Below are 23,190 nucleotides of genomic sequence, written 5' to 3'. Positions count from 1 at the left end.
ATCGTTTTTGGCTCTACAGAGGCTGTTGATGAGAGATGCAGTGAGACGCAGAAGAAGGTGAGAAAGCTCCAGGGGCTAAAGTGATGATAGCAAGTCTAGTAGAGTAAAAAACTATTTCATTAACCCTTTGATGCTCAACATTTAATGTCTTTTTTTTGTCATTTTGTGTCTTTTTTTAGTCATCTTGTCTTTTTTTGGTCATTTTGATTCTTTTTGGGCCATTTTGTCTTTTTTTGGCAATTTTTTGTCATTTTGTGGTCATTTTTTGGTCAATTTGAGGCCTTTTTTGCTTAATTTTATGTAATTTCCTGGTCATTTTGTGTCTTTTTTGGGTAATTTTGTGTCTTTTCTGACAAATCCCAAAGTATCAAGTTCTTGCTTTCCTTTTTTGGTCATTTTGTGGTCAATTTGAGTCCTGTTGCTTAATTTTATGTAATTTTCTTGTCATTTTGTGTCTTTTTTTTGTCATCTTGTCTTTTTTTGGTCATTTTGTTTATTTTTTGGGTCATTTTGTCTTTTTTGGGCAATTTTTTGTCATTTTGTGGTCATTTTTTGTCATTTTGAGGTCAATTTGAGTCCTTTTTTGCTTAATTTTATGTAATTTCTTGGTCATTTTGTGTCTTTTTTGGGTAATTTTGTGTCTTTTCTGACAAATCCCAAATGACAAGTTCTTGCTTTCCTTTTTTTGGTCATTTTGTGGTCAATTTGAGTCCTGTTGCTTAATTTTATGTAATTTTTTGGTCATTTTGTGTCTTTTTTTTAAATCATTTTGTGTCATTTTTTGGTCATTTTGCGTCTTTTTTTTTTTTTATCATTTTGTGATCAATGTGTCTTTTTTGGTCATTTTGTGGTCATGGTTTGTCATTTTGTCGTCAATTTGAGTCCTTTTGGTCATTTTGTGTCTATTTCTGATCATTTTGTGTCATTTTGTGGTCAATTTGATTCTTTTTTGGGTATTTTTGTGTCTTTTCTGACAAATCCCAAAGTATCAAGTTGTTACTTTCCAAGGAGTCTCTGGCTTGAAGCTGACTGTTACACACTCAGGAGGTCAGAATGGACCTTTAAACTGATAGCAAAGGACTTAGATTAAAAGAAACAATAAAATATAAAAAATATATATAAATGCACAGACAGAGAGATGTTTTAGTTGTTGTCTGCTTCATTATTTGTCCAAAATTCGTCGTATCAACTGAGTTTGTATGATCTGAACTGTGCGCATGAAAATAAAAATAAATGAAGGAAAACATGAAATTAGGATGTATGATGATCAAAAACAAACTAATTGAGGAAAACCTGGAATACTGAATGATGAAAATAATTTATCACAAAGATATAGAACATAAAAACTCATACATATCAGGTCACTTTAGACCATGTTGTGCATCAAAGGGTTAATGTGAATATGTGGACGTCTGCTTGACTTACTGCCGGTGAAGGCGATCCATCGAGCGTATTTGGTGGCTTCCCGGCGCCAGTGTGACGCCACCAGCAGTCCACAGGTGACTGTGAGGGAGATGATGCCCATGATGATGAAGAAGAGCGTGGTGACCCACTCTGGAGGCAGCCGAGGGGGGATACAGGTCCGGTCTCGTCCGTGGATCGTCTGACATTGTCGAACTAGACCGACTGTGAGGGCACCTGCAGGGACAGGGAGAATTTGTTTGTTTATTTATTAAGGATCCCCCATTAGCTGGTAACTTAGCAACCAGCTGGTCTTCCTGGGGTCCACAGGAACAACACAGAATATACAGAAGAAAAATATATTCTCAACATATCAAACATTTACAGGTAAAGTCAATCACAATATACCTGAAAAGGGTAAGAAAAGGAAAGAAAAGGTAAGAAGCTTGTATAAAATAAGATTTCAGTTTCTTTTTTAAATCCCTGTTTACTTTCAGTGCAACAGAGGTAGTGAGGTACAGTACAGGCCAAAAGTTTGGACACACCTTCTCATTTAATGCGTTTTTCTTTATTTTCATGACTATTTACATTGTAGATTCTCACTGAAGGCATCAAAACTATGAATGAACACATATGGAATTATGTACTTAACAAAAAAGTGTGAAATAACTGAAAACATGTCTTGTATTTTAGATTCCTCAAAGTAACCACCCTTTGCTTACTAGAATACAAGACATGTTTTCAGTTATTTCACACTTTTTTTGTTAAGTACATAATTCCACATGTGTTCATTCATAGTTTTGATGAATCTACAATGTAAATAGTCATGAAAATAAAGGAAAAACATTGAATGAGAAGGTGTGTCCAAACTTTTGGCCTGTACTGTAGATTATTCCACAGAGTAATTGATCTATAGATAAAAGATGGCGATTAGGCCTTTGTTCTTGGGTGAGGTACTTCAAGCTGACCGTTGCTGGACCCTCTAGTGTTATAGTTGTTCACAATTTGATTAAATGTTGATAAAGTGTCCGTTTTATTGAATCTGTTTTAATTGAGTATTGATATGTAAAAAACACTGCATATTTGGGTTCAAGAAAAGCACAAAAAAAAAACACTTCAGTCTCAGTAAATGCACATTGCATGCCTTAGATTATTAATTACAAAATAGCCCAAAACTATTGATAACACAGTGCATTAATAGCTTAAGTTGAACTGCAAAATCACCTTTTATTTTGGCCTCTACAACACAAAAGGAGCCTTTGTTGCAGACCTGCATTGTGAGGTCTGGAAGTTGATTTGAAGCCTTTCAAAATAAAAGTGAGTCTACCGGAAGCACATATTTTTCATTCCCCGTGTTTATTTCTTGGGTTTTTTATTTTATGTATACATTTTATGTGTAAATATGTTTATGTGTAATTCATGTGTTCAAATAAAAAGATTAAAAAGTTGTATATCTTCCCAGTTCAACTGGATGAGGTGAAAAAAACACAAGAAAATATCAACATAAGAACTAAACGGGGAACGAAGAATATGTGCTTCCGGTAGACTCGCTTTTTATTTCATTTCTTAATTCTCAAGCTTAGAAACTTTTGTTTTTTGTAAATATTCACACCCATTCTAAATGTGATGCGTTCTGTTTTTTCCTATGCCGATTATTAAGTGAGTTTAACCAATTTCGCATCAGAACTATAATATTATAAAACCAATCTCTGGCATATGCACCATAGTTATTATAGTGAACAAAAACTAACAAAGTAATGAAACCTAGAATTTAAAAAAAGAGTTTTTAAAAAAACGATAACTAACTGAAACTGTATTTTGTGGTTACAAAACTAACTAAAACTAACTAAAATTATAGTGAAAATGTCCTTCGTTTTCATCTTTGTCAACTTTTTTTCATCCGTAAACCTTTTTGGTTGATATGAAATCTATTTCATCTATCTGGTTTTATGACTTAATAAACTTATTGGGGCTGAGATGGATCAGACAAAGGAAACAAAGGAAACATTTATTGTGACCTTATTGAATCTGGACCCAACAAATACCCCATTACAAAAAAAACTACAACTAATAAAAACTAAACTAAAATAAGCATTTTCCAAAAAATTAAAAATAATTAAAACTAGCAAACTCACTCTAAAAACTCATTAAAACTAACTGAATTTGAAAACAAAAAAATCACAATAAAATTAAAACTAAAATTTATGAAAAAAGGGACGTCTGGAATGCCCTGCTTAGCCTGCTGCCCCCGCGACCCGGCCCCGGATAAGCATAAGGAAAATGGATGGAAAAAATGGACATATGAAAAATCCAAAACTATAATAACCTTGATCTGCACCTCATTGTGCATTTCGAGACGATTCTAGAGGAGCAACATGTCCGCCGGCCGAGCCCTGTTAATTTTTAATCACAAACCTGTTTGTCTCTTTTCCAACGATCTGACACCCTGCTGTTTCTTCTCCATGCCTGCTCACAAAGACTTTGCTCTGCACTGCATTAATGTCATAGACATGATTGAATTGTGATGTGAAAGATAAGATAATGATGTTTAACAGAACATGATGGTGCACCAAGCACAGACACACAGGCTTTTATAAAGGAGCTGTTTATGGGACTTTAAAGGGATTTTTTGTCCTTTTTTTAAACCAGATTTGCGTCACCAGTGTGTGTGACGGAGCAGCAAACTAATTAAAATACTCATTTAACTGTACTGCTTGCAGAAACAAAGTTTGATTATTTCAAAGTTCTTTTTGCTTTGTTCGTTTATTTACCCCATAAACAGTCCACAATAATCAAATTCAATTAACTTTATGACTTACTCCCAGAATTCCAAAACGTACTCATTGAGGCGAATGATTGCACATGATGTTAATTTATAAAATAAAATTAGTTCTTGGGTGAAGCTGACTTGAAACATTAGAGGGAAACGTGTTATTGGAATGTGACACTTTTATCGGGATGTTTGCAATTAAATAATTACTGTATCATGTATGTATGACACTGTACGACATTGTATGACGTAAATCAGGGATGGGCAACAGGAGGCCCGGGGGCCACATACGGCCCGCTCCCTCACTTGAAGTGGCCCTCAGTACAACTACATGCATTTGAGCATGAAATCTTAAAAGTGCAGTGTGAAAATGCACAAAATTACTTCTTGAAATTAATGTTGGTCTGCTGTTCTTGCACTGAAAAATAAATAAATCACAGTAAGTGGTTATTTTTTATTTGCTTCAATCCTATTTATACTGTTAAACATGCATTTGAGCATGAAATATGTTAATTTACTGCACTGTAAACATATTTAAAATTACAGTTTCATCAGATCTGGTTAAGTGGACGCTCCTATATGTGGCCCTGTGGTAGTGAACATGAGAAACTGTTGCCCCCTGCAGCAATTAAGTTGCCCATTCTTGATGTAAATACTCCTGACATGATAACTTTTTTACTTTTTGCTAATTTATGTCGGTAACCAGTCAAACTATTACGCAGTATGCCATGATTGGAATGAATATACTTGTCATTTTATGTGAATATATATTTTTAATTTTATTTATGTATGTTTTAAATGTGCCCCCCCACTAAAAGTAGCTCCACTTTAGGGTCGAGCTAATGGGGATCCTTCTAAATAAACAAACAAATCACTAAACTAGATGTTTGAGAGTGACAGTATGCAAAGAAGTTAACAGAAAAAAGGAGGAAAAACTGCCGGTGTAAAAACAAAAAAGGGAAAAAACACAAGATGAATGGCCTCATAGTGTAAAAAGCAGTAAGTAGAGCTGTGAATAATGAGTGGCTGGATCCAGAACGAGGTCTGGAGCAAAGAGGAGCAGCTCAGCTTGTGTCAAAGGGAAAGAGGAGCAGGTGAAGGAGAGAAAAGAGAGCGAGGCTCCTTTAATTGGTCACCAGTTCAGTGCTGGCGTCTCTCTCCACACTGGTGGGCCCAATTATGCCGGTGAGTGGCCAATATTTTTTTGCTTTCACACTCAAGAAAAGAAAATTAAGACTTTAGCAGCCCTGCCAATTAGTGAACCCGTCCCACGCAGGTATCACAGTGCTGAGGCCACTTCACACAGGGACTCATTCTGCAAGAAGCTGCAATGATATTAGACACATTTGCAGCAGCTTTTTAAAACCCTGTAGCTCAGTAAATACAGTAGTGTTCAATATAATAGCAGTCCAATGTGACTAACCAGATTAAACCAGGTTTTTAGTATATTTTTTATTGCTTCATGGTAAACAAGGTACCAGGAGGTGCAGCAGATTCTCAGAAAACCAACAAGACCCAGCATTTGTGATATGCAGATCTTTTGGCTGTGCAATTAGTTCAACTAATTGCCCAATTGCGATTAGTCACATTGGACTGCTATTATATTGAAGACTACTGTATATGCCCTACTTGCTGCATCTCTAGTCTGGGCCAGCTATTCTCAACCTTGGGGTCACGAGATGATTTCTGGGGGTTGCCAAATCATTCTGGAAGTCAGTTTTAGTCTTTTTGGTCATAATGTCTTTTTTTTGTCATTTTGTGTCTTTTTTGTCATTTTGTTAAATTTTTTTGGTCATTTTGTGTCTTTTTTGGTCATTTTATTTCTTTTTTTGTCAATTTGTTTCCTTTTTTTGGTCAATTTGAGTCCTTTTTTTGCTTAATTTTATGTCGTTTTTGGTCATTTTGTGTCTTTTTTGGTCATTTTATTTCTTTTTTGGTCAATTTGTTTCCTTTTTTTGGTCAATTTGAGTCCTTTTTTTGCTTAATTTTATTTCGTTTTTGGTCATTTTGTGTCTTTTTTTTATTTTTTTTATCTTTTTTTTAAATCATTTTTGGGGGTAATTTTGTGTCTTTTCTGACAAATCCCAAAGTATCAAGTTGTTACTTTCCAAGGAGTCTCTGGCTTGAAGCTGACTGTTACACACTCAGGAGGTCAGAATGGACCTTTAAACTGATAGCAAAGGACTTAGATTAAAAGGAACAATAAAATATAAAAACATATATAAATGCACAGACAGAGAGATGTTTTAGTTGTTGTCTGCTTCATTATTTGTCCAAATTCGTCAACATTTGTATGTATGATCTGAACTGTGAGATTCTGTTCAGTGAGACAACATGATGTTAGATTGGGGGTCGAGGCTCAAAAAGGTTGAGAACTACTGCTCTAGACAAGGATCTCTGAATGTCTAGTTACTAACTGAACCCCTCCGTCATTGATCAGGCAGGGAGTCAGATAGACTCGTGCTTCACTCTGAGTCATGAGTAAAGAGAGTGTGAAGGCCAGAACTAAGAGCCGGAACATGCTCCACTCTGGAGTGACGCCATTCAATTAGAGCACGTCCTCAAGGGGAGTTTCTACCTGAGTAAGCAGAACAGCGTCACATCACTCAGACCTCTGCTGATCACAGGTCTCAGGGAGAGAAAGGCCGACTGGGAGGTTGGGATGTGACGCTTTTAAATGGAAAAAGTAGAGAGGTTTTAGTACGCAGTCTTTCTGGACTGCACCAAGGTAATTATAGTACATATATAGTACAAAAACTAGCGAAATAACAAAAACTAGAAGTGAAAAAACATTTTTGTTAACTGAAATAAAAATAAAAACGATAACTAACTGAAACTGTATTTTGTGGTTACAAAACTAACTAAAATTATAGTGAAAAAAGTGTTTCTATTTTGACTGCACCGTTTTTTATACGTATGCTTATTTTAGGAGCTGAGGTTGAACTTCCAAAATAAAATTGTGCCATATGCAAGGTTATCATCGTTAACGAAATAACGGAAACTAGAATTGAAAAAACATAATAATAAAAATAAAATAAAAATAAAAAACGAGAGTTTTCAAAAAATAACCCAATAACTAACTGAAACTGTATTTTGTGGTTACAAAACTAACTAAAACTAACTAAAATTATAGTGAAAATGTCCCTAATTTTCATCTTTCTCAACTTTTTTCATACGTAAACCTTTTTGGTTGATATGAAATCTATTTCATCTATCTGGTTTTATGACTTAATAAACGTACTCTGATGGATCAGACAAAGGAAATAAAGGAAACATTTATTGTGACCTTATTGAATCTGGCACCCAACAAATACCCCATTACAAAACAACTACAACTAATAAAAACTAAACTAAAATAAGCATTTTCCAAAAAATAAAAAAATAAATTAAAACTAGCAAACTCACTCTAAAAAGTCATTATAACTAAATGAATTTGAAAACAAAAATTGACAAAAACTAAAACTGATGAAAAATCCAAAACTATTATAACCTTGGTCTGCAGTTGAGCTATCCTACAGCCAATGCTTCAACACTTTGCATATGTAGAGAGAAAACAGTGCTGCATGCAAAATGCAACACCTTTCTTCAATTCAATGTAGCCACAAGGTTGGTAGAAAAGGCTCGGGCAGAGAAAGCAGATTCAACTGGCTAAAGAGTTTAACCGGCTCGGTTTTTGCAATATTTTTTGCATGCAAGCACAGTTTCCAGGGAACATGAATGAGATAATTCTTCAGCTTATTTTCTATAGAAGTAAACCCATTTGTGACCGTTTTAACCTATGGTGCGGACATTAAGTAGCATCTAACCGAAATTTCACACTTAACCTTCGTTAACACCTGTGATATCTTTAAAAAGGTCTTAGTTTGTCAGACAAAAACTCAAACATATTCCATTACATAAGATATAAAACACAGATAAGAGATTAAAATATTCTGGGAAGAGGTAAGAGCTATAGTCGAGAAGATTATTTCAAAATAAATTTTACTGGACCCTAAATGTGTTTTGTTTGGCTTATACCCGGAGAAACATAACTATAGTAGGAATGAGCGGACATTTATAGACCTCAGCTTGCTTTATGCTAAGAAATGTGTTGCATTATTGTGGAAAAAGATGTATAAACCAAGTACGACTCAGTAGATAAGACAGATGTTAGCAAGCCTTCCTTTAGAGAGAATAACTGACATATTAAAGGCTAAACAGCAGGTATTTGAGGACATATGGAGCCTTTCATCAACTACATTAAAGATTTAGATTTAACAGATGAAGAAGTGGATATCTAGTCTTTGTGGATAATGCAGATCCCCATCTTGTCAGATTCATATTGCTTTTCTATACATGTGTTTTAATCTACACCAATTATAGATTTTACACACGGATGGATGGATGGATGGATGGATGGATGGATGGATGGATAGATGGATAGATGGATAGATGGATAGATGGATAGATGGATAGATAGATAGATAGATAGATAGATAGATAGATTTCTTTAACAGGAGGAGCGAACCTGTTCAAAGTGTTATGTTTCGTTTGTTTTTATTTTTCTGTCTCTATGTAAATGCAGCTATCTTAAAATATGGAAGTTGAATGAAGATATATAAATGTTAAAGCTGTATGTCAAAGTGTTATAAACTCAAAATAAATTAAAATATTGCAGGGGAGAAAAAAAACACACAGATAAACCGACAATCTGAAGACTAAAAAGGGCATCTACTGCCATTTTTGCATGAAAAATCACATAAACAATCAATCAATTACTGAAATAGTTGGATAATATTTTTCTGTTGATTGACTCATGAATTAGTTGGCTAATCATTGCAGCTCTATTAGCGCTACTAGAATAAAAAAAAACCCACAGAGAACCTTTAAATACTTTTTTTCCTCCATTTATGTAGAACTGCTAAATGTATCCATATGTGCTAATTCTGAGTATTCTCAGTATTACGGGGACTTTATGTCCTCAACATGTTTGAGGCATAATCTGAAAAATTAACGAGTGCTAAACACGCTTTCTACTGACCATAAAATCAGCCATTCAGTGAAAAGGCGAACCCGTGTAGGCGACAACATAAAAGTCCATCAGAGCCTCAGCAGGTGGGCGGAGGCAGGCACAAGACAAGTATGTGAGCTGGAATCTCAGAAGGTCAGCAGCATTACTGGGCCTGTCTGGCTCCTGATTCCAGTCTGTGCTCTAACTCTTTTGTATATTGACGCAATAAATACACGATGCCGCTAATAACCCCATTGAGTCTGAAGCATTTGAATACAAACAGAACAGCAAAGCCTTTGTGGGGAAAGTGTTCTTGTTTCCAGGGGGGGTGTGGTGGGTTCTGTAGGCAATCCAAAGGAAATCCTGTCCCCTTTATAACAGCCAGTGAAAGCAGTTCTCTAACAGTAACAGCACACACAAACAATGCAAAGTGCTTCAAAGAAACAGCTTGGGAGTCTGTAGAGCAGGGGTCTCAAACTCTGATTACCTGGGGCCGCTGGAGGCAGGATCAAAATGACCAAAAAAAAGACACAAAATGACTAAAAAAAGAAACACAATTACAAAAAAGACACAAAATGACTGAAAAAACACTAGATTTCTTAAAAAAGTGACCAAAAATGACCAAAAAATACACAGAATTACCAAAAAAGACACAAAATGAATTAAAAAAAAGACACAAAATTATTATAAAAAGACACAAAACGACCAAAAAAGACGGAAAATTACTAAAAAAGACACAGAATTACCAAAAAGACACAAAATGGATTTTAAAAAAAGACACAAAAAGACACAAAATGACTGAAAAAACATTAAATTACTCAAAAAAGAAACAAAATGACCAAAAAATACACAGAATGACCAAAAAAGACACAAAATGACCAAAAAAGACACAAAATTACAAAAAAAGACACAAAATGGATTTAAAAAAAGACACAAAATGACAGAAAAAACTAAATTACTTTAAAAAAGACACAAAATGACCAAAAAATACATAAAATTACTAAAAAGACACAAAATGACCAAAAAAAGACACAAAATTACAAAAAAGACACAAAATGACTGAAAAAACACTAAATTACTTAGAAAAAGACACAAAATGACCCAAAAAAACCACAAAATTACTATAAAAAAAAAAGACTAAAAATATTAAAGACACAAAATTATTTTTAAGACACAAAATTACAAAAAAAAGACACATTACCAAAGAAAAAGACACAAAATTACAAAAAAAGTAATTAAAGGGACCTTCCACTCACAACACGGTAAAGTGGCATTCATATAAAACTCACATTAAACTTTCATATCAAGGTGGGGGCCACAAAACATCGATGCAAGGGCCACAATTGGCCCGTGGGCCGCTAGTTTGAGACCCATGCTGTAGATGTTAAACTAAGCTGTAAGCAGCAGCAGAACTGAAGGACTTACATCCATCACAAGCACTAAAACAACCTTTAAGACCACACACACAGAAGTGCTATCAATAGGACACACATGTTTTATTACAGGCATGGAAAACTAAAAGGATGTTCTCTGTCTTGCCTGTACCCTGTCATTTGTCTTATTGCTATGGCAATTCTGTTCTGGCTGTGCACAACGCTTATGCAATAAGAGTGAAAAGGAGGAGAAAAAAAAGAAAAGATGGAGGTCACGGCTCATGACAAAAATGGCACCTGAATAGCTCACAGCGGTTACTCAACAGCCTCTTCCCGAACTGGGTTACAGAGTAACCCTGAGGATATTAACCCTTCTAATGCACAACATGGTCAAAATGACCCTCATTCGTTCCCTTCATGTTATTTAATGCTGCTGTGTGTTTCTGTGCTCTATCTTTTGGTATCAACTTATTTTATGATTGAATATTCCAAGTATTCTTTAAATATCTTGTTTTTGATAACAACAGATCATTATTTCCATTTTGCCTCTCATACTTTATGAAGAAAAAACGTTTTTGTATTATTACATCACTAACTACTTGGCTAAGTATATAGCTAAGTAGTTAGCTTAGCAAGCTACGTAGCCAAGAAGTTAGCTAAGTAGTTAGCTGAGCAAGCTACTTAGCTAAAAAATGGATATGGGTCATTTTTGACCCTTGTTGTGAATTAGAAGAGTAGTGACACAAAAAGTGATTTTATTAAAAAAATTCATAAAGGAAAACATAAAATTAGAATGTATGATGATGTGTCAATTTGAGTCCTTTTTTGGTTAATTTTATGTAATTCTTTTGGTAATTTTGTGTCTCTTTTTATCATTTTGTGGTTGATTTAATTCTTTTTGGGGGTAATTTTGTGTCTTTTTGGGTCATTTTGTGTCTTTTTTGTTCAATTTGTATCTTTTTGTGGTCATTTTTTGTCATTTTGTGGTCAATTTGAGTCCTTTTTTGGTCATTTTGTGTCTTTCTTGATCATTTTGTGGTCAATTTGATTTTTTGGGGGGGTAATTTTGTGTCTTTTCTGACAAATCCCAAAGTATCAAGTTGTTACTTTCCAAGGAGTCTCTGGCTTGAAGCTGACTGTTACACACTCAGGAGGTCAGAATGGACCTTTAAACTGATAGCAAAGGACTTAGACTTAAAAGTAACAATAAAATATAAAAAAATATATATAAATGCACAGACAGAGAGATGTTTTAGTTGTTGTCTGCTTCATTATTTGTCCAAAATTCATCGTATCAACTGAGTTTGTCTGATCTGAACTGTGCGGTGAAAATAAAAATAATAAAGGAAAACATAAAATTAGGATGTATGATGATCAAAAACAAACTAATTGAGGAAAATCTGGAATACTGAATAATGAAAATAATTTATTGCAAAGACATAGAAGATAAAAACTCATACATATCAGGTCACATTAGACCATGTTGTGCATCAAAGGGTTAAAGACGGGGAGGTGAGCGAACAACAGAACATTAAGCTAAAGTTTGAAAGCAGCAGTTAACGGTTTATGGCCATTTCCCCTGGATCCTCTGGCCTCCTGCCGTTTCACTAGCTCTCTGTGGAATTCCTGCCTTACAACAGGCAGGCACGCTATGGTACACAGACACAGGTAAACAACCCAACAAGCAGCCGCACAAACACACAAACAAACAACTCTTGTTAAAGTCGGCCTCATAGTCAAATAACTGTGTTCATGATGCAGATTCTTTCATTCTAACATGACAGAGAATAAACTTTGGCTGTGCAAGAATATGAATGATTAGAAATAGACACTTTCCCACCATTTCCTGTGTGTGTGTGTGTGTGTGTGTGTGTTCCTGTACTTCCTACATAGTGAGGACCGGAACACGTTTTTAACCAACAGAGTGAGGACATTTTTGCAAAGTGAGGACATTTCGGCCGGTCCTCACTTCTTTAAAAGGGTTTTTTTCTGAGTTTTCACACTTTATTTTATGGGTTAAAGGCTACAATTAGGTTTATGTTAGGGTTAGGGGCTCGGGAACAAGGTTATTATAGTTAATGAAAACAAAACGAAATAACGGAAACTAGAATTGAAAAAACATTTTTGCTAGAGTTTTTAAAAAAACCATAACTAACTGAAACTGGTTACAAAACTAACTTAAACTAACTAAAATTATAGTGAAAATGTCCTGATTTTTCATCTTTGTTCATTCTTGTCCTGAAGCGTTTATTTTTTGACTGCACCGTTTATTATATGCTTATTTTAGGAGCTGAGGTTGAACTTCCAAAATAAAATCGTGCCATATGCAAGGTCATTATACGAAATAACGAAAACTAGAATTTAAAAAACATTTTCGTTAAATAAAAACAAGAGTTTTAGAAAAAAAAAGTACAAAAAACTACAACTAATAAAAACTAAACTAAAACTAAGCAATTCAGCCTCAAGCGCAGTTTCCAAATTTATTTTTTGACAAATTTTTCCCTCCCTCTCCGTTCTAGCGATGATGTCATCACTCTAGCCTCTCCATAGGGTAACATTGGAGCGTTTTTGCCGAATAATTTGAAAACTGTCGAAAGCCTTAGAAAAGTCATAGCACACTTTCCATGGTTTTCTTGATAATAACCAAAATCATTATCAAAAAAACCATGTTAAATGTCTAGATATCAGCTCTTAGATCCAACTCTTATTAGCTATTTTGGTTGTTATCATTATATTTGTCCTAACAAATGTCCCTTTAGTCGCACCAGGCATTAAAATGAACAAGAAATTGAAGAAAACAAGGGTAGTCTAATCATTTTTTTTACATGACTGTATAAGACATTCAACATTTTTGGGTCCTGCTCATGTTCCCTGCTAGCCCGCCACCAGCTCTGTGCTCACTATGATCACCACTACGTCTCCATCCAAACGAGAGGAAATGAGGTCTGTTCCTGCTCGTCTCCAGCATGATGATGCTGTCATTAGTGGAGTATAGGGGGGGGGGGATGAGTCAAACAGGCCTCTGAACTGTGGTGGGCGGCTAGTAGGCAAGCTACCGCCGCCAACAGCTGCGCCTTCTGCCGCCGCCGCTGCTGCTGCTGCTGGAGGCTCTTACAGCGCCCACTAACACTGTTGGGGCACTGGAGCACAGCTGCTGTACGGACCAAACCTGCCTACAGAAACATGGTAGACGAGCCCACCAGAGTACTGCCGTCTCTCAAGATAACTGCTAAATGATAACTCTAATCGAGTGTAATTTACAACCTGCAGCGCCAATGTGATGGAAAATAAGTAGGTAGGCAGCAGTTGTAATGCCTCCAACCTTTAGGCTAGTAGTTCTCAACCTTTTTGAGTCTCAACCCCCAATCTAACATCATGTTGTCTCACTGAACAGAATCTCACAGTTCAGATCAGACAAACTCAGTTGATACGATGAATTTTGGACAAATAATGAAGCAGACAACAACTAAAACATCTCTCTGTCTGTGCATTTATATATTTTTTTATATTTTATTGTTCCTTTTAATCTAAGTCCTTTGCTATCAGTTTAAAGGTCCATTCTGACCTCCTGAGTGTGTAACAGTCAGCTTCAAGACAGAGACTCCTTGGAAAGTAACAACTTGATACTTTTGGATTTGTCAGAAAAGACACAAAATGACCCAAAAAAGAATCAAAATGACCAAAAATGATCAAAAAGAAGACACAAAATCCCATAAAATGAAGCAAAAAAGGACTCAAATGGACCACAAAATGACAAAAAGGACCACAAAAAGACACAAATTGACCAAAAAAAGACACAAAATGGCCCAAAAAATAAACAAAATGACCAAAAAAGACACAAAATGACCAAAAAAGACACAAAATGTCCAAATAAAGACACAAAATGACCAAAAAAAGACATTAAATGACCAAAAAGACTAAAACACATGAACACATTAACAACCCAAGGTTGAGAATAGCTGCTTTAGGCAATGCACGCAATTCTAACACTTGGGCCACCTGCAGGGATTTTTCCATACACATGTGCTGGTTTATTGTAGAGGAATGGTTCTCAACCTTTTTGAGTCGCGGCCCCCAATATAACATGCATGCTGGAGCTTTTTTTTGCAGCCATCGCTCCATTTTTCCAGCATCAGTTATAGCTAGCTGCTAGCTGCTAGCTGCTAGCAAACGGAAGCTACGGTAAAGCAACAATGCACCAGTTTTTTTTTTTTTCTTTTTGTTTGTTTATCTTGACTAGCGTGAATCGACACATTCAGACTGGTAATAGAAGGAACATGAAGGCATGGTTTGACTGGTCGTGGCCAAAAGGCCCAATGGAAAAACACCAAAGAACCAACCAGCTGGTTTCTGTCCTTTCCTGTTGACGTCTCAGGCTCGACTGAAATGCAAATGCTGACTGTGCAGCTCTACGACTAGATGATATTGGATGGTTTCACTTGCTTTGCATCAATGACACCGTTTGTCCTTGTGCTTTGAAAAGGGAGACTAAAATAACAACTCATTATTCATGTATTTTTAGACGTCAGACTACAACAACAGTAGCAGATCGTGACCACAAGTGAATAACTGCAATTCTGACAAAAGTCGTTTTTCTCATTTTAATTATTGTTTCCTATTTCCTGTAACATGTTCTCTTTTAAATAAGACAGGTTTTTGCTCAACCCTGACTAATAATCTTACAACTACAACTAAGAATGTTTTCGACTACAAACTGTGTTTTTGGGCTCGAATAACAACTCTGGCACCGCCACCACCTGTAGGTTTCAGAACTCAGTGGAAAATAATCTGTTTATTATTACACATGTGAAACTGAGCAGCATGCACTCTTGGAAATTTGATTTGTGTCTTGTGTGTTTAGCGTAACAATTTTAGTAATTTTGTGTCTTTTTGTGCCTTCTTCTGTGTTTTTTTTTGGTCATTTTGTGTCTTTTTAGGCCATTTTGTGTCTTTTTTGGCCATTTTGTGTCTTTTTTTAGTAATTTTGTGTCTTTTTTGTCATTTTGGGTCTTTTAGTCATTTTGTGTCTTTTAGTCATTTTGTGTCTTTTGTGGGGGTTTTATTTTAGCCATTTTGTGTCTTTTTTTGGTCATTTTGTGTCTTTTTTGGTCATTTTGTGTCTTTTTCAGTCATTTTGTGTCTTTTTTGTGTCTGTTATTGGTCATTTTGTGTCTTTTTGTGTCTTTTTTTGGTCATTTTGTGTCTTTTTTGGTCATTTTGTGTCTTTTTAGTCATTTTGTCTTTTTTTTTGTCATTTTGTGTCTTTTTTTGGTCATTTCGTGTCTTTTTTTGGTCATTTTGTCTTTTTTTTGTCATTTTGTGTCTTTTTTTGGTCATTTCGTGTCTTTTTTTTGGTCATTTTGTGTCTTTTTTAGTCATTTTGTCTTTTTTTGGTCATTTTGTGTCTTTTTTGGGCAATTTTGTGTCTTTTTTTGGCAATTTTGTGTCTTTTTTGGTCCTTTAGTGTCTTTTTTTAGTCATGTTGTGTATTTTTTTTGGTCATTTTGAGTCTTTTTTAGTCATTTTGTGTCTTTTTTAGTCATTTTGTGTCTTTTTTTAGTCATTTTGTGTCTTTTTGGGCATGAATAACAACTCTGGCACCGACACAAACTGTAGGTCCTCAGAACTCAGTGGAAAATAAACGTGCCTGTTTATTATTACACATGTGATACTGAGCAGCATGCACTCTGGGGTAATAAACATCTCCTGCTGGGAGGCAAAATATCTGTGGTGTGGGGAGTTTTATTTTAATCAGTGATGAATAGATGCTAAAAATGAAAAATGCATTTTGTCATAACTTAAGAAACCACTTGCTTGAATAGAGATAGCAAAACATTTCCTGGTCACAACTAAAACCTTCTGATTTCTATCTACAGTCTTTTATTTCCTCCAGCAGCTCACTGCACAAAATAAAACGCTTTGCAAAGTAATATCAGGATAATGCTAAATTGGAACAGTAAGTGTCCGTTTCTTCTTTAAACTGAGAACGATTTCCACCTGAATTAAGCTGCCTTCCAGACAAAATCAGGATTAAAAAGTCTCCTACTACAAAAAAGGTACAATATAACATAATTTAAAGTGCAGCTTGTAAACTCTATCTAAACAAAAAGCAAATCAATCCAAACCAAACTCCATGAAGAGGCAGTTTTCTGTCACACAACAATGACACCATCGTTAAAAGACTGCATTATAAATAGTTTTGGGGGGGTTTTTTACGTCTTTTTTTTGTCATTTTGTGTCTTTTTTTAGTCCTTTAGTCCAACATAAAATGTGACTTGGAATCTTTTTTTTTTACTTTCAAAACACTATCATGCTCAATAGAAAATCTGAAATGTTGCAAATGTGAACAAAGGTGTCAAATATAACATTTTTTGGTCATTTTGTCTTTTTTTAGTAATTTTGTGTCTTTTTTTAGTTTTTTAGTGTCTTTTTGGTCATTTTGTGTCTTTTGTTGTGTCTTTTTTAGTTATTTTGTGTCTTTTTTTTGTCATTTTGTATCTTTTTTTGTCATTTTGTTTCTTTTTTTAGCCATTTTGTGTCTTTTTTTGGTAATTTTGTGTCTTTTTTTGTCATTTTGTGTCTTTTTTAGTCCTTTAGTCCAACATAAAATGTGATTTTGAATTTTTTTTTTTTTTTTTTTTTTTTTTACTTTCAAAACACTATCATGCTCAATAACGAATTTGAAATGTTGCAAATGTGACCAAAGGTGTCAAATCTAACATATAAGAGGGTTCCATCCAGTTCTATCATTTGATACTAAATCTATTTGAGCTTGTCTCCAGTTTTACTTGGTATATCATCATCAAACTGAAACTGGCCTCATGGAGTTTACAGCCAGAACTTTAGAGGTAAATTTACAGTAGGGCTCCACGCTGCTTTGTTTTCTAGTCTGATGGAGTCAACAAGTCTGGATTATTTGGAGCTTTTGGAGACTCCAGAGGGTTAAAGTGTATGAGAAGTTATTCACGCCCTAGAGAAAGTATCTGTATCTGCAGGAGGGCAGTCGGGAGCAGAGCTGACGAGAATCACAGTTTGTCTCCGACACTACAGCAACAATGGCTTTGTCTTGAAGCTCAGCACAGGAAATCAACATCAGCTGTTACAGCCTGAGGATATCACACTGTAGTGAGGACAGAGTCATGGATACACTCTGTCTAAGGGTTCAGTTACAGTAGCGCTACTTCTCCTTCCTCAAATCTACACCAAGAGCTTTAATTCACCATACAAATCTCCGTTTGTTTAATATTATTCTTGATTAGTTCACACACAAAAAAAGCTTTAATTAAAATCACTTGACCAAAACATGCCGAGGCGCTACACAAAGTCAGCTTTTATTGCTGCTAAGCGCCCAGGAGAATGTGTCTGTTTCTCCACTCTGAGAACAAAGACGACACACTGAGCTCCTACAAGGCTTGTTGTCAAACGCTGAGCTCCTCTGACAAGACAACAAGCATGCTGGGAATTAGCAGTCGGCTAATTAAAAGGGCTGGTTCCACTACCAAGCAATATCTGGAATGAGTTTCACTCGCCAAAACGCCGCTAATTTGAATACGAGCTGTCCAGAGCGGAATTTATCGTCCCTGTAGAAGAGCAGGGTCTTTTTTCTCCCCTGAAAAAAGCCTGGTTGCTGATTGGATAGAACGCTGAGCAGGATGTGACGTAGTACTCTACGCCACAACAACAACACGCGCCATATGTAAAAGCCAGCGAAGCAGTGTTGCCAACTTAGCAACTTTGTTGCTATATTTAGCAACTTTTCTTACTCTTCGTAAAGAGCTGTGGGGGCCAGCGGCTCGTTAAGAAGAGTAAGAACGAGTCGAAGCGGCACAGTCCTCCTGCAGCAGTCTCTCCGAAGCTGCAGAGCCAGAGGGGATGTTAACCCCTTAGCGTCCAGTCTGCAAATTGCTAACAGGCTAACAGTTAGCTCTGTAGCAGTATAGTGAGAATGTGCTAACAGGCTAACAGTTAGCTCTGTAGCAGTACAGTGTGTATGTGCTAACAGGCTAACAGTTAGCTCTGTAGCAGTTCAGTGTGTATGTGCTAACAGGCTAACAGTTAGCTCTGTAGCAGTACAGTGTGTATGTGCTAACAGTCTAACAGTTAGCTCTGTAGCAGTACAGTGTGTATGTGCTAACAGGCTAACAGTTAGCTCTGTAGCAGTACAGTGTGTATGTGCTAACAGGCTAACAGTTAGCTCTGTAGCAGTACAGTGTGTATGTGCTAACAGGCTAACAGTTAGCTCTGTAGCAGTACAGTGTGTATGTGCTGCTGCTGCAGGAGGTGTTCACTTAGCGATCTCTGTTTGTTTACAACAAGCACCAGACACTCTGTGCACAGTTAGTGATGCCGGTTAATTCACCATCACTATGTTTATGATCAGCGGAGACGCTGTGCATAATTAGCCATGCTGCTTTGTTTATGATCAGCTGCTAACTTTGTGCACAGTTAGCGACGGCGGCCACAGTTGAGTCTCCTGTGTTTAATCCGTCACGACGATCTAAAACCAAACATCTCCTCCAGAGTCTCTAAATCTTCTCTAAACACGGCTTAAGATAATATAATGTGGGGAGCCACTAGGAGCGATTACATCGTAATAGCAAACAATACACTAGTCGTGGAATGGGGTAGACAAAACAACTTATACAGCTCATGATAAATAGTTTAACTCTGAAATAACTTACACACAATTACAAACACCGCAAGAAATGTGGCTCCCATTATGTTGAATCCAATTTAGCAGCATGTCAGCTCTGATAGAGTCCTGAGACACCAAAACAAAGGATGCACAGCAGAGACATTGTAAAACTGCTTAATACGCCTGAAGTCAAGACACAACAGCCCAAAAACAGACAAGCTGCACCGATAAACAGGAGCCAAAGTCACAAGAAACGTGAAATTCGAACATAAGTATTCAGGGAGTTCTTTTTCTAAATATGTTTGGTATTTTTCAGATTAATGTCCACAAAACACAGACTGTGTTGGTGTGTTTATGTGTCATGTGGAGATCTTTACGCAATCTTATCCGGCCACAAAATGGATCAAAGAACTGATAAAGAAAATGTTTTATGAACAGGATGTATGTCAAGGATGGTAACTATAGTTACAAGATAACCATGTAATCAGAAATGTGTGTATTATGGACTTAATATTATAAAGAAATGTTATATTTTAGTCCTAATAACATTTAATCTCACTTTTTTTTACTTCATCACGAGCAAGATAATAATTTCCCTTTCAAACAAACTTATAATTTCTATTATTTTTATGTTTAAGTTAGTATATATACCCAAGTCAGTGCAATTATTGCTTGGTTTTGAGTTGGATTTTGTGGTTTTTATATCATTATTTCTCTGAAATAAAGCAAAATTGGAATCTAAAACTTTGTCACAAGATCAAACAGACATCAAGGAGTTCATTTTTAGTTATAACTCAATTTTGATTAAAAATGTAGTTACTGCAGTTAGACTTTATAGGGCAGTACACTGTCAATTATAAGTAGATATAAAGGCATTTTTACACAATAACAACTGTGTTTTGCTTTCTTATGAAACAGTATTTGTTTCCTCCTCTTCTCATTGGTTCCTACAGAAGGAAACAGTTGTTGACAAATACATTAATCTGCTTACAACTACATTATAGTGTGTTATGAATCATTTATTACTGCCTCTGCCAACGATGTTATGTTTCTTTGTTTGTCAGCAGGATTATAGAAGAACTCCTGGCCCGATTTTGATGAAACTTAATGGACGGATGACGCACGTTGCCAAGAAGATCTCGTTCTGAAACAGATCCAGAATCACTTCCACTGCCTCTCTACTTATTTATTTGATTTATGGGTTAAAAATAAGTGGTAGCGTGTAATCACACCACAAATGTGTGTGTGGTTGAGACCCATTACCAACACTTAGAGCTCCATCACACACAACTTCTGGTCTATTTGGCATTTCAGGTGCACAAAATGCCTGAATGAATTCCTACGTTGTATAATGACAAACTAGATTATTAAATCAGTGCCAAAATAAATGCAAAGAGGCTTTTATGAGACTACCTTTCTACTCGCGGCATTCAAACACAGACAGTAACTGTGGCCTTATATCCAAGGTTAAAACACACTTTAAATTTACTCTGCAGGCAGATTAACTGCTTCTCTAAACCACAAACCACAACTCAATATTCACTATATTAAACAAGTGAAGCGTTTCTATTAGAGGTGTGAATCAGCGTATCGGCCCCACGATTTTAGTCATTTTGTGTATTTTTTTGGTCATTTTGTGTCTTTTTTTGTTCATTTTGTGTCTTTTTTTGGTCATTTTGTGTCTTTTTTTGTCATTTTGTGTCTTTTTTTGGTAATTTTGTGGTCAGTTTGTGTCTTTTTTGGTAATTTTGTGTCTTTTTTGGTCATTTTGTGTCTTTTTTTGGTCATCTTGTCTTTTTTTGGTCACTTTGTGGTAAATTTGTGTCTTTTTAGGTCATTTTTTCCCTTTTGAAGTCATTTTTTTGTCATTTTGTGTCTTTTTTGGTCATTTTTTTCATTTCGTGGTCAATTTGAGTCCTTTTTTGCTTAATTTTATGTAATTTTGTGGTAATTTTGTGTCTTTTTGTGTAATTTTGTGTCTTTTTTTGGTCATTTGGTGTCTTTTTTTGGTCATTTGGTGTCTTTTTTTGGTCACTTTGTGGTAAATTTGTGTCTTTTTTGGTCATTTTTTCCCTTTTGAAGTCATTTTTTTAATAATTGTGTGTCTTTTTTTTGTCATTGTGTGTCTTTTTTTTGTCATTTTGTGTCTTTTTTTTGTCATTTTGTGGTAATTTTTTTCCATTTTGTGGTCAATTTGAGTCCTTTTTTGCTTAATTGTATGTAATTTTGTGGTCATTTTGTGTCTTTCTTTGATCATTTTGTGGTCAATTTGATTCTTTTTTGGGTAATTTTGTGTCTTTTCTGACAAATCTCAAAGCAGCAAGTTATTACTTTACAAGGAGTCTCTGGCTTGGAGCTTGAAACTCATGAAATTCTACGGCCAGGCACCGTTAACTCTAAATTTTTGCCAACTTCGTCTAGTTTTGAGTTAGTGTATTCTGACAAAATCATATTAATAAATGCTCATTATGACCATCACAAATAACTTCTTGTCTATTTGGCATTTCAGGTGCACAAAATGCCTGAATGAATTCCTGCGTTGTATAATGACAAACTGCATTTATTTTGGCACTGATTTAATCATCTAAAGAGGTTTTTATAAGACTATCCTGCTACTCACGGCATTCAAAGACAGACAGTAACTGAGACCTTATATCCAAGGTTAAAACACACTCTGAATGTACTCTGCTGGCAGAATAACTGCTTCTCTAAACCACAAACCACAACTCAATATTCACTACCGTATTTCCTCAAATAGTAGCCAGGGCTTCTATGAATAAAAAATCAGTTTGGGACCCGGCTAATAATAGGGGCAGGCTATTATTTGAAGGAGGCTTTTATTAAAAAATAGAAAATCAGAGCAGCTCTGAGCGGCACTTTTTAGAGTGTTTTACACAGCGCATTGTAGCCAGTTACCAGGATGTCGGCCATATTGGAAGTACTGGGATGTAAACAGACAATGAACAGCTGAATGTTCATTTTAACAGGATTTAAAATGTCTAAACTACTAAAAAGCCCAGAAGAACGTGAGTAAACGGCTCGACAACAACCATATTTACCTACAGTACTAACTCGTGTGTTAACAACTTAAAGGACGACTGGTTGGGGTCAGGGATAAGGTTTTTATAGGTTTTTAGGTTTTTAATAATTTTGTGTCTTTATTAAATCATTTTGTGTCTTTTTTGGTCATTTTGTGTCTTTTTTAAGTAATTTAGTGTTTTTTTCAGTAATTTTGTGTCTTTTTTGGTCATTTTGTGTCTTTTTTAAGTAATTTTGTGTTGGAGTTAGGATTTCAGTTTAAGGTTAGGCCTTGTAGAGAGAACTGTTTGGGGTTCAGGTAAACTTGGGCTCATGGTAACAACTTAAAGGAGGACTGGTTGGGGTCAGGGGTCAGGTTTTTTAAAATAATTTTGTGTCTATTTTAAATAATTTTGTGTCTTTTTTGGGTCATTTTGTGTCTTTTTAAAATAATTTTGTCTTTTTTTGATAATTCTGTGTATTTTTGTTGCCATTTTGTGTCTTTTTTAAATAATTGTGTGTCTTTTTTGGTAATTCTGTGTATTTTTTTTGGTCATTTTGTGTCTTTTTTTTGTAATTTTGTCTTTAAGTAATTTTGTGTTGGAGCTAGGATTTCAGTTTAAGGTTAGGCCTTGTAGAGAAAACTTTTTGATGTTCAGGTAAACTTGGGCTCATGTTAACAACTTAAAGGAGGACTGGTTGGGGTCAGGGGTCAGGGGTCAGGTTAAGGTAAGGGGGACACATATCGACAGGGGAACAGACTTTGACATAACACCGGTAAGACACCCGGCTTATAAAAGAGGCCGGCTTTTATTGACTAAAAACAGTTTTTACACCCGGTTCTAAAGGAGGCCGGTCATTAATAGGGACCCGGCTTTAAATTGAGGAAATACGGTATATTAAAGAAGCAAAGTGTTTCTATTATAGAGCTATTATAGAGCTCTATTATAGCAGCTGGTGCATTCACACAAAACAACAACAGGGACATTTACTGTATATGTGG

The 23,190-nt window shown here is 35.6% G+C and overlaps 1 protein-coding gene across 1 annotated transcript in view; it reads right to left on the bottom strand.

Moving 5' to 3' along the window:
• Positions 1–23,190, bottom strand: part of mosmoa (modulator of smoothened a) — a 44,702-nt gene that overhangs the window by 17,425 nt on the left and 4,087 nt on the right. Inside the window, exon 2 of the mRNA XM_059347168.1 lies at positions 1,426–1,638. Within this exon, the coding sequence (XP_059203151.1) occupies positions 1,426–1,638 (213 nt within the window). The remainder of the gene's footprint in view (positions 1–1,425; positions 1,639–23,190) is intronic.

This window comes from Centropristis striata, chromosome 13 (genome assembly GCF_030273125.1).
Source record: "Centropristis striata isolate RG_2023a ecotype Rhode Island chromosome 13, C.striata_1.0, whole genome shotgun sequence".
NCBI lineage: Eukaryota > Metazoa > Chordata > Actinopteri > Perciformes > Serranidae > Centropristis > Centropristis striata.
The sequence above is the reverse complement of the archived record's forward strand: the minus strand, read 5'-3'. Positions and strand labels throughout refer to the sequence as shown.